This window comes from Paramisgurnus dabryanus, chromosome 13 (assembly GCF_030506205.2).
Source record: "Paramisgurnus dabryanus chromosome 13, PD_genome_1.1, whole genome shotgun sequence".
Classification (NCBI taxonomy): Eukaryota; Metazoa; Chordata; class Actinopteri; order Cypriniformes; family Cobitidae; genus Paramisgurnus; species Paramisgurnus dabryanus.
Window position 1 is genome coordinate 26639940 of NC_133349.1, and position 13330 is coordinate 26653269.

Consider the following 13330-nt stretch of genomic DNA (forward strand, 5'->3'; position numbering starts at 1 on the left):
TATAAGTATTACATTTACAGATTATTTTAGTCAATATATTTAAAAAGGTCAGAGTAATATATTTAAGTTTTTAAAACTGTAATAATTGCATATTTCAAATTATTATTATTTCTATTTGACATCAAAAATGTGTAAGTTTTACGCCTAACTTGAAGTATGATTTACTTATATTTTCACATTGATATTATTTGAGTAAATGTAGGCAAAAAATAAATTAATAATAAGTAGAAAAAATGTCAATTTTAAACAATCACATAGCCAACGGTTTTTAATCAGCAACAAAGAAACTGCGCATTTTGCCGATGACAAACACATCAGAAACTCCTCGAATTTATGAATATTTACACTCACAATATGATTTTATTTCCTTAGTACAAAAGTATAACATATTATACAAATTCTCAGTGAAATGTATTAAACACCAATGCATACTTTTTATCGTGTTTCATACCATGTAAAGGGAAACATAATAATATAAAAAGTAGCCTACTGTTCAGTAATGCAGAAAAGCGCACCACAACCATGTTAAAGCTATTAAAACGTTCGGTCTCTTCAAAGGTCTTCGCGAATTATTTTGTTATAAGACTCGATTATCATACATCACGTCTCTTCTACTGTAAGTACACGGAAAAAATAAGACAAATGATCCGCGTTTGAGTCGGATTTTTATGAAGAATATGTGACTGTTTATGTAACTGGCAAAAGAAAACTTCGCCAACAAAATGTTTGCCAAAAAGCATGCATTTGTATGACATCAAAGTCCGTGTCATGTTACTTCAATATCATACAGTATACGCTCAGCATGAAGTCGAGCACACACATTGTCGTCAGTATGGCCTACAAGAAACACGCCTGCCCTCTACAGGTTTTTATATTTCCTGCGTCCCCCACCGAACCCCCCTTTTGCGGGATCTCGCAGAATTTCGGAAGTCTCCGCGGCATTCTGGTCTCAGAGACGCGCATTTTTAAAGGCCACATCTGTACAACCGAAACCAGCACTGTTTTTTATTAGACTATAATTTACAGTTTTTCACAAAGGATTTAAAGGTGCAGTGTGTAGATTTTAGGAGTATTTATTGACAAAAATATAATATAATATACATACCGTACTTTCCAGACCATAAGCCGCATCATTCAAAAATGCGTCATTAAGATGAAATAAAATATGTATGTCACTGTGGACTATATGTCACGTTTATTTAGAAAATTATTTCACAAAATACAAGCCGTAGAACAGACATTTAATCTGGAATGGCAAGTTATTCAACTGAACAATAGTAGACAGAACAGCAGGCTGAATAGATGTCTGTACGTTAAAAGCAATATTTTCAGTTATTTAAACAATAAACCATAGCATACAGAGCTTACCTGGAAGGTTGAATAGTCTAACTGAACAAGCCAACTAGCGTGAAGTTCACATACTCGTCATTCCACATTACAGAATCCATTGAATTACATAAATACAGAAGCAGCATATGGCGGACTCTCGCGGCTGTAGACGGTAATGTGATGTCTCTTGCCTCATAAATGTCAAAATTAATTCATACTGACTTACATGGCGCTCCTGACTGTAAGACGCAGCACCAGCCAAATGATGAAAAAAAAACGCAGCTTATAGACCGAAAAATATGGTAACTATATTTTCAGTGGTGTATAAAGACTTTACATAATAAACTGTTATGTTTATATTATCTCAGAATGAGCCATTTTTATCTACATACTTGGGCTGCTACTAATGATTATTTTCATAATCGATCAATCATGCAATTTAATTTTTTTTTATTAATCGGATAAAAACCTAAATATTTACTCAGATTTTTCACTTATTATAGCTAAATTAGGCACTAAATTTGGGTATTCACTTTTAAAAGTGAGCATGTGATGTCATACACCAACTAATCAATAATTAAATTCGTTGATAACTATTTTCATAATCGATAATTATCGATTAGCTTTTACAGTCCTACTACATACACAATGAGTCCCTTTCATGATAGTTGCCATTTTGCGCTGCCATGTTTCTACAGTAGCCCTAAATGGACAAACTGCTCTACAGAGCATGTTTCGTCACTATTAGGCTGTTTCACTTGGCATAAACATGCTTTTTCGTCGATCGGATCACAAGTGGACGACGTTAATGCCAGGTGTAAACGGTGTTCAAAATGTTTTGAACGCGTCCACTTTCGACCACTTTCAACCACATCCAGAGGTAATTGAAACCACTTTCGATCGGATCGCTTTGGAGTTGCGGAACGCAATATGGTTGAATGTGTTCGAACAGCCACACGCGACCGCCTTCTCTACGCCCATTTATCTAATCCTGAGTTATTAAACACAAGTTTTACGTCTTTTTTTTACTTCTGGCGTGAACACACGGTAAACAGCGCTATTTTTAGCCTTTCATTGATAAAACTACTGCGGGTGTTCTCCGCAGTTTCGTTTTGAAAGCGTGAAAGTTGCGCGATCCTATTTCATCAACTGCGCTGAAAATTCAGAGAAAGCTCCAACATAAAAACTTACAAAACACTGTGCAGCATGTATAATTGCTAAACAAGCAGCGGACTCCGACATAATATTAGTTTGCGTCCATATAAACTCATCATTACTCCCGCTCGCGTTTGAATGACAGCAGAGAGACTCGCCCACCGTCTCACAGACCACCCCCTCACAGTATTCAGGACAGAAGCGGTCGAAAGTGGACAAAAGAGACGGATTTAAATACCAGGTGTAAACGTAATGTGTCTCTCTTGTCCACTTGTGATCCGATCGATGAAAACACATCTTAATACCAAGTGTAAACAGCCCCTATGTTGTCTTAATGTGCGTTCACACCACCATCACAAGAGCGTCAATGTGGCCAGAAACCATTCATTTCAGTGAGAGCAGGCGGCGAGCAGCGGCGCGTCATGTACGGTGTGAGCGTCGAAGAGAGTTGAAATTTTATGCTAATGAGCTATGACGCGGTTCGGCGGCATCCAATCGGAAGACAGAAACCTCCACCTTTTCTATAGCGTCGTTGGCAGGGCAGCCAGAGCTTTTATTGGTGTGAACGCACAGTTAGACGATGACATGTTTGTCCTGTGGCGGCTACCAAAGCTTCTCTATGTGCTTCGAAAGGGAGCGAAGAGTGGTGGACTGAGCCATTGGTTGAGTTCGCAGTTTCACTGCTAGATGGCGCTAAAATCTACACACAGCACCTTTACAGGATTAGTTTACATAAAAAACTTACCATCATTCCATTCTCCTATAAAACTCTTTCTTTCATTTTAAAGATTTGTAGAGGTCAATCTTTTCAGTGCTTTACAATGAAAAAAAGGCTTTAAAGCAAAAGAAAAAAGTTTGTTACAGTAATACATCTGAGATGCATTTCAAGTCTTCTGAAGTAATGCAATAGCCTTGAACAGACATACCTTTCCTTCTTTACGTCTTACTTGTTAATAAAAATTGACAGAACTTTAAAGGACCGATATTTATTATGTTAAATAAAAACATCCATTTATGAAATAAAAACATTCATTTTATTGAAATTATACTTTTCTTCACTATTTAAGATTATTTTAAGTGTTATTTTACCTCCCCATGTTTCTCTCATAGACACTGCTAGAGGATGCAGAGCGCTGTCGGCACAAGATGCAGACCGCCTCCAGTCTGATCAGTGGATTGGCAGGAGAGAAGGAGCGCTGGACCGAACTCAGCAAAGAGTTTGCCGCTCAGACCAAACGTCTAGTTGGTGTGTTTTACATAAAACCTTTAGGCGGCTTTTTCCAAGTTGGATAACTTAACTTGGCTGTCAGTCCCAGAAATGTGTATTTACTAAAAAGTAGGTCACCGGAAAGTGAAGCTTTGCAGTTCTCGAAAATGTGAAAATCAAAAGAATCCGAAATGATGCAGAAACATTGAAACCTTATAACAAATATTGCACCACATTATTTCTTCCACAGGCATGAATGATGCCTTGAACTAGGATACTTGTTAAAAGGTGTGCTGATACATTTCTAAAGATTCAGATTTGTGTCTGGCAGATAAAGGATTTAAACTATTTTTAATATCATAAAGACTGAAGCAGGATTTTTATTTTACTTTAGTGAAAGCAATCTCAAGGTGACTCATGGGTTCAGTTTTTAGGGTACAATGTAAAGCCTGAGTGCATTGTAGGTTGCTTTGGATAAAAATGCCTGCCAGATGCACAAATGTGAATGCAAAATGTGCACACACTTAACCAATCGTATATTAAAACTCACATTTACTTCAGTACACATTAAAACCTGCGATTTTTCTGAAGTCTTACTCTTTAATTTCTAATAAACAGGTGATGTGCTGCTGGCCACTGCCTTCCTGTCCTACTCGGGGCCCTTTAACCAGGAATTTCGCAACCTCCTTCTCACTGATTGGCAGAGAGAGATGAAGTCCCGAAATATTCCTTTCAGGACCAATCTGAACCTCACCGAGATGTTGATTGATGCCCCTACAGTAAGTGAATGGAACCTACAGGGGCTGCCCAATGACGACCTGTCCATCCAGAACGGGATTATCGTCACTAAAGCAGCCAGATATCCCCTGCTGGTTGATCCACAGACCCAAGGAAAGATCTGGATCAAGAACAGAGAGTCGAAAAATGAGCTTCAGGTGAGTAGACTTAATGGATGATGATGTCATCATTTGCTTTGCACATGCATGATGGGTCCATACTATTGTTATGATTAAAATTACAATGGTAGGTAGCTTTCCCAGCACTGGAATGACGTTAACTTGATTTGACCATACCATAATATGGTATGGAGAGGGTGAAGAGTGCATTTACTCTAATGCAAAATATAGTTAGTTGTGTGGCATGTGGTTACTAAATTACTTCCCATCACATTGCTTCATGCATGACACCTCAGATTTCAACCTTCCTCTTACGCACACAGTGCCAGATTAAATGACTAGACCTTTTAAATATTATGGGGCACTACATTGTGTTAATCCGGACCTGTGCGCACACATACTGTACCCGTATCTTATTTGTATTCCCGAGACTCGAGTTGCATCAATTACATATGCAAAGCTTGCATTCATGCATGGTTTCACTTGAAGAGGTCAGTCGCCCTCTCAAAAACAAATCACCTGCTTCTCAGATAACAGCTTTCTCCATCCTCAGAACTTGAGCTGGGTCAGTAATGAAGTTTTACTGTTTTTACAGATCACCTCACTGAACCACAAATACTTCAGGAACCATCTAGAGGACAGTTTATCTCTAGGACGCCCACTCCTGATTGAGGATGTTGGGGAGGAATTGGATCCTGCCTTGGACAATGTCCTGGAGAAGAACTTCATCAAGACTGGCAGCACATTTAAGGTATTCTGAAAGGGTTTTTATCAGCTACGCAAAAGAGACCTGACATTATTGTGGTAAAATGTATATACAGTACTAACACTCGGTCACATTTTGGTCAAAGCCTTGTAAATTCGGTCTAGTGTCCTGATTATATTTTTGAAAAACATAAATACATACATAAAAATGCACCACTGGTGTGCTGGTATACTGATGGAAATATACTCGTACTGGTCGTCTCTGTGTTATTGATATTCAGCAGATTGTTTGCTACTTTTTGTTTGGCACCAGCTGCTGTCGGGCAGAACATGACTATAAGTGACAGTCGTGATCTCTCGGGTGTCTTTCCTTCAGCTCATTATCAAATATCCAGCTGATGTAAAAAAAAAGTGACGCCACTGCATCGTCATCGACAGCAGCTGCTTCACACGTTCAAGAAAGTCCTGGAAATAGCGAGCAACAGTGAACTCTCAGCCTTTGACAGGTTTAACTAGCCGGATCTAATAATACAAACGTGCGAACACCTGATCACACGTTTCTTTTATAGATGTGATGTTGACGTCGTTTTATCCGTCAAACCGCTGCACAATCACACCACGGCACTATGGGGTTTATTTCCACTAATAGGCATGGAAATTAAATGAGTTACTCTCTGAGATAATCAACATTATTATTTTAAACATCTTCATAAACACCTTTCCTGTTACTGAGGTCATTAACACTGCTTTATTTAGGACGTTCTCTCTAAAGGTGTTTTAATGTGAAAAGCTTTGTGATTCTTAAGAAATGTAAATGAGCATTTATCATCATCTTGTGTGTCTTTACTTTTCAAGGGGGGTCGTTTTCCAGACAGGGCTTACTGTATTCTAGTCCCGGACTAAAATGCATGTTTGAAATGCCTTAATTTAAATTCTGGATTTATCTGCATGTTATCAGGTGAAAGTTGGTGATAAGGAGGTGGACGTAATGAAGGGTTTTCGGCTCTATGTGACCACCAAGCTGCCCAACCCAGCATACACTCCCGAGATCAGCGCTCGAACATCCATTATCGACTTCACCGTTACCATGAAGGGCCTGGAGGATCAGCTGCTGGGGAGAGTTATATTAACAGAAAAGCAGGTATGGACCCTATGACAGTAAACCAAGAGCAGGCCTAAGTGGGTGATTCTCACGAAATCCAGATTTTGAAGGTGTCCAGCATCAGAATAAAAAAAAAACCCTTGAAGCCATTTTTTTTTTTGCACATATAAGATTAAGGTCTGATCTTACTATAAATATTATTTTTAGAGGATTTAAAAAATATTTCCAATATAATTATTATAATTTTTTATAAATGATCATTACCGCAACATGATATTACATTACATATATGCATTTACAAACTCATGTTTCGGTAATGAGAACTAAAAAGTTGTCTAGGTACTATGACAAACAATTTTTTTTTGAAAATGTTAGTTCCTTGAGGGCTTAAACAATGATTGAAAATTGTTGCGGAGGATGAGAAAATTGTTCTTGGACACATTTATATTCCTTATTGTCTCTTCATTTACCAATGATCACCAAATACCACATGTTTCTTTACTGTAAATGTTTTTATTTTTTATTATAAATATTTCCATGTCAAAGAACCCAAATCCAGTCATGGACACATTGCGGTAATGAAAAACTTCCCCTTTAAATGTGGGAAAAAAAGCAAAATTTGTTGTATGATGTCATTTGAAATCATGTGCAAAATAGTACATGAAGAGATGTTTGTAACTGTATGCTTCTTATTTTGATAGCATTTACTTTTTTATTTAAATGTTTCATTACACATTATAAGTCTAATTTCAAGAGAATCACCCAATATTATGTGGGTGTAAGCCTAGGTAATGCCAAGTTCAGACAGCACGATTTTAGCCCTGATTTTGACTCGACGACAGGTTTTGAGAAATCGCAGACAAATGGCCGAAATCACAGGCAAATCGATGCTCGTGCACGCGAGTGACAATCACACAGTGTGAATTATAAAATACGCTTTCTGAGAGGATCGCAGACGAGTCGCCAACACCCGTGAGATATTTGGCATGCTAAATATCTGGACCGGTCAGCGATTTAAAATCATTCCATGTCCAGTGTTTTGACTGACAATAACATCGGCGATGACCTACATCCAATGAGAGAGCAACGTACAGGACAGCTGGAAGTTTGGGAAGGAGTCTCTCCAAACATTTCCTTCTTCATAATTTTTATTTCTTCTTCTTTCTGCTGCAAATGGGCGCACATGCAATTTGTATGGTAAACTTCTTGCGGGTTACTATTTTTAATAATAATCCCAGTCTCACGTGAGAACTCCGGTCTTGCACGCGTGACCTCGCGTTGTTTCCTTCGCGTCATTTCTTGCGTGCGTTTGGTTGTGAGACGTAGTTTGCGGACCGGGAATTAGTTATCGGCGATTTTTCTTACGGTAAAGTCATGCAGTATGAAAACACCTGTCGCCAATCCATCATGCAGTCTGAAACAGCAGCGACTGAACGCTACCCCAGATAATCACGCAGTGTGAAACCACAGGTGACCCGACTAGTTTGAAAATCATACAGTCTGAACTTGGCATAAGGTGCAGGCTCCTAAAGTCCCTGCCAAGTCAATCTTTAAAATAGTTTCTATACACATTATAAACGTTAGAAATACATTGCTGAAACAAGTCACAAAGACTGTAAACTACATAGTACTGAATTGCAGGGTTACATCGTTAAACAGGTTTCCCCATTTCTGAGTTCAGGATTTTTTAGGTGGGCCTAAAACGATGGTTCAACAACACACCTGGGCCAGCGCGCATGGCCCCGTCCCTAACACAATCGCGAGCATCCATTCAGGTTGTAGCAGTGTTTAAAAGTTGAGAAAGATGGCAGCTTTACCTTGAGTGTGCGTGGTTTCAGCACAGACAGCGGACATCCCCCAGCATTTGAGAGCAGAAAATGCTGCTCCTTTTTTTCTGAGTTATAAGATAACTAATTTTATTTAGTTGGCATTTTTTCCATAATTCGAATTGTTTGGGTGGTTAATGACACATTTTTCTGCAGTGTGATAAACTCAGGACACATTTAATATCTTACTTTGCAGCGACTTTAAACACTGAATTAGACCTTGACCTGACATTTTCTTTTGCATGTTTAATTATGGTATGTAGTTAATTCACTTTTATTTCAAATAATACCATAAAATAATATTTTTACTGTATATTTCAAAGCCTTAAAGGGATAGTTCACACAGAAATGAAAATTTTGTTCCACATTTATTCCAAACCTGTATACATTTCAGGAAGAATAATAACCAAACAGATCTGGGGCACCATTAACTTCCATTGTATTCTTTTTTTACTATGGTCAATGGGACCTCTGATCGTTTTGGTTACAAACATTCCCCAGAAATCTTATTTTCTGTTTATCAGAACAAAGAAACTCATACAGGTTTGTAACAACTTGAGGGTGAATAACTGATGACAGAATATAATATTTTTGGGTAAAAAGCCTTAAGTCTGTTTAGGTGGCTATATATGAACCCTGAAAAAACGAAAGGAGATGAAACATTTGTAGATGAAAAGAAAGGAAGTTATTGCAGAGTAATGAGGTGGTACTTAACTCATATGGGCACATGTTGTGAGCTCATATAAATGCTAACAAGCCATTTTACACAGATTTTTATGGGTCTATAGTGTTTTACTGTTTATGGCATTGCGCTGCTTCTCTATAAAGTGTTATAATCTAACCCAAGACGGGTGTGAAAGATGGCTGGATCCATACGGCTCCATAGATTTACTACAGTACATATAATAAATTGTAAAGCTGGTAATAACTGCAATCTTACTCATGCTTCATGGTTCAGCAGCGAATGATAGGCACAGGCAGGACATTAAGTGACATGCTTTATTCAGTTACAGTATGCTATGCTGTACTTCATAAAGATCCCTTCAGCTCTGAGCACATCCCAGAGGCGTGTTTCTGTGGCACAGCGGGCGAGAGGAATACAGCGCTAGGGTCATTTTTGGGTCAGCTTGAATTGGAAATCTCTTTTTAAACAGTAATGGTAACATAAGGGTTCCAGTTCACAAAGTTTTGTTTCCCTTTCACTGAATAATTAATTTCAAAACAACTTTGATGGAACATTTACTGTATTCTGGAATTTTACCCCATTCAGACACAAGAGCATCAATGAAGTCAGGCACTGATGTTATGGGATGGGAAGTTTAACGGCGTTCAGGTCAGACCTTTGTGAAGACCAGTCAAAATCGTTCACACTGAAGTAAACCATTCATTTATTGATTTTGCTTTGTGCACAAAGGCAATAGACCCTTTAACACATACAGTCTTTACTGGTAAACTGCAGTTGAAAAATCATGTGTGAACAGAACCTTTTTGGTAAATCAGTGCTGCCAATTTACCAGTAAGAGAGGTTGTAAGATTACCAGTAATTTGTGTGAACACAGAACAAGGATTCCCGGTATTTAGGACAGATGACATCATGAATGTGACCGCTTTGGGCCAATCATAAAGTTTACCCAATCATAAAGTTTACCCAAACAATGTTTACGGAGCTTTCACATGCATGCTGCACACTTGATGCTAACACCCACATTTCTTATTAAAATTATTTAAAACAGCTTACCATATACAGTGGTATGGAAAAAGTCCAGATTTTTTTGCATGTTTTCACACTTTAATGTTTCAGATCTTGAAACAAATGCAAATATTAATCAAAGATTACACAAGTTAACATAACATGAAGTTTTTAAATGAAGTTTTTTATTATGAAGGGATAACAAAATCCAAACCCACATGGACCTGTGTGAAAAAGTGCTTGATCCCCAGCACCCCCCACTAGTGATGGGTCGTTCGCGAACGCCGGCTCTAAGAGCTGATTCTTTGTAGCGAACAAGCAGAGCCGATTCTTCAGACGCATGCAGGGGAGCCGGCTCTTCTAAGGGAGCCGAGCCAGAAGAGCCGAATCTATGAAAAGAGCCGGACTGCCATCACTAAAATGTAGAGCCGGAGCTTGACCGAAAGAGCCGAACCAATGGAAAGAGCCGGACTGCCCATCACTACCCCCCACCCCATTAAAACTTAACTGTGGTTTATCACACCTGAGTTCAGTTTTTCTAGACACACCCAGGCCTGATTACTGCCACACCTGTTCACAATCAAGAAAACACTTAAATGGGACCTGCCTGACAAAGTGAAGTAGAGATACAGTAGGTGGCAGTAATACTCCCAAGGAGTGAGCAGCCATTAAACGAGAAGAAGAAGAAGAAGAAGAAGAAGAAGAAGAAGAAGAAGAAGAAGACCTCAAGAAGACCTCAAGAAGATCTTCAAAAGCTACACATCATGTTGAGTTCCAAAGAAATTAAGGAACAAATGAGAAAGAAAGTAATTGAGATCTATCAATCTGGAAAAGGTTATAAAGCCATTTCTAAAGCTTTGGGACTCCAGTGAACCACAGTGAGAGCCATTAACCACAAATGGCGAAAACATGGAACAGTGGTGAACCTTCCCAGGAGTGGCCAGTCGACCACATGGCTGAACGCATGGCGAGTTTCAAAATGAAAATCGTTCCTGAGGAAAGAACATAAAGGCTTGTCTCAGTTTTGCCAGAAAACATCTTGATGATCCCCAAGACGTTTGGGAAAATACTCTGTGGGCTGATGAAAAGTCAAAAAGTTGAACTTTTTAGAAGGTTTGCATCCAATTACGTCTGGCGTAAAAGTAACACAGCATTTTAGCAAAGGAACATCATACCAGCAGTAAAATATGATGGTGGTAGTGTGATGATCTGGGGCTGTTTTGCTGCTTCAGGACCTGGAAAACTTGCTGTGATAAATTAAACCATGAATTCTGCCATCTACCAAAAAATCATGTAGGATAATGTCTGGCCATCTGTTCATGACCTCAAGCTGAAGCGAACTTGGGTTCTGCAGCAGGACAATGATCCAAAACACACCAGCAAGTCCACCTCTGAATGGCTGAAGAAAAACAAAATGAAGACTTTGAGGATGAGGAGCGGCCTAATCAAAGTCCTGACCTCAATCCTATCGCGATGCTGTGTCATGACCTTAAAAAAGCGGTTCATGCTTGAAAACCCTCCATTGTGGCTGAATGACAACAATTCTGCAAAGATGAGTGAACCAAAATTCCTCCACAGCGCTGTAACAGACTCATTGCAAGTTATCGCAAACACTTGATTGAGTTGTTGCTGCTAAGGGTGGCTCAACCACTTACAGTATTAGGTTTAGGGGACAAGCACTTTTCAACACAGGGCCATGTGTTTGGATTTTGTTTTCCCTTCATAAAAAACTGCATGTTGTGTTTACTTGTGTTATCTTTGATTAATATTTAAATTTGTTTGATGATTTGAAACATTAAAGTGTAACAAACATGCAAAAACAGAACAGCACATTTTTGTATTTAATGGTAAATTCATTCTGGTAAATTCATTCTGGTAAATTACTTAAATTACTGTGTAAAAGAGGCTAATGTCATATTTGAAAGAGGAGGATCATATTCAAACTGCATAACGTTGACCCCATCTTAGATACTTTTGGCCATGTCATATACAGTAGCCTATATGAACATCTTGCTGCTTCCCAACCTCACTATCAAATCCTGGAAGTTTTGTGGGTGTTTAAATTTAACATCATACATTGCTCCACAGATACAGTACACATAAGCTCAAATTAGATCTAAAAGTCAGCCAAACTTAAGAAGGAATTGATTTAAAGAAGTAATATATGCACATTGTTATGCAGAATAATTTTAGAGACTTTGAACGTACCAGGTATTAAAAATGAATGTGCCCTTCCGAACATTGATTCATCTGTTAAGTTTGAACTCACATCACATTTTTACACTCAGCCTAGCAAGTCCACATGCCATTTTGATAGCTTTGTGTGGCCTTACCTTGGACTAGTCATCTTTTCTTCGAAGGGAACTGTATTTTAGACTATTAATATGACAGAAATAAGTTTGAAAAGCAGGTGGAAAAGCTTTTGAATAACATTCTCTGATTGAATTGACCGTAGGCTACGTACTGTACTGTATCATAAATTGTGAAGCTCGTAATAACTTTTCAGGTTTCCAACAATGTTTAAATCCAAAAAAATTCACAATTTTAAACAGCGTAACGTCCCTCCTTTGTTCCCTTTTCAATGGTGTCATGTCCATTTATCATCGATTTTCTGTTTTACTGCGGTAGAAATCATAGGTTTTTTTGACTTCATGCAGCGCTTTACAGACTGGACCATATGACATCATCATATCGTGAGAGTAATTTGAAAGCAGCACTGCTGAGTTGCTCATGCGATACTTTGATGTAGTGTCTAGCACACCGCTTTGTTGGCGTAAGTTATATAATGCTTATCAATCTTTATTACATCATACATGAATATGATTTGTCCTAGTTTGATTTCCATCCTCAATGAAGATCACAATTTCCATCATCCCACGCTCCTATACTCTAAAAAATGGTGCTAAATAGTACTAAAAGCTTGTAATCATAGGGGAACCATTTTTAGTGCTACATAGCACCTCTGTAGAACCATAAGTGGTGCTAATGCATCTGAAAGCTTTTCAATTATGTATCTGTTAGGAAAGGACAATATTTGACCCAGATACAACTATTTGAAAATCTGGAATCTGAGGGTGCAAAAATCTAAATATTGAGAAAATCGCCTTTAAAGTTTCCAAATGAAGTCCTGAGCAACACATATAACTTATGATAAATATTTTTTTTTTATATTTACGGTACGAAACTTAAAGGAACAGTATGTAAGAAATTTATATCAATTAATCATTAAATGGCCCTGAAATGTCACTAGACATTAAGAAATCATTTTAATTTCAAATACTTATATCACTGACAACAGCAGTCCGGCCAGGATATTGTCATGTAAACAGTGGAGTTGCAGCCCTCAACTGATGTTTATGTTGTCGTTTGGTATATTGGCCACCAGCTGTGTGATTGCAGTACCAGTTTTAGCCACACATT

At 38.2% G+C, this 13330-nt stretch overlaps 1 protein-coding gene across 1 annotated transcript in view; it reads left to right on the top strand.

Moving 5' to 3' along the window:
• The window catches only part of dnah5 (dynein, axonemal, heavy chain 5), a 153610-nt gene that overhangs the window by 106397 nt on the left and 33883 nt on the right, over nt 1-13330 (top strand). The window contains exons 62-65 of the mRNA XM_065246255.2: nt 3595-3730; nt 4310-4626; nt 5183-5338; nt 6251-6433. Coding sequence (XP_065102327.2) covers nt 3595-3730; nt 4310-4626; nt 5183-5338; nt 6251-6433 — 792 coding nt within the window. The remainder of the gene's footprint in view (nt 1-3594; nt 3731-4309; nt 4627-5182; nt 5339-6250; nt 6434-13330) is intronic.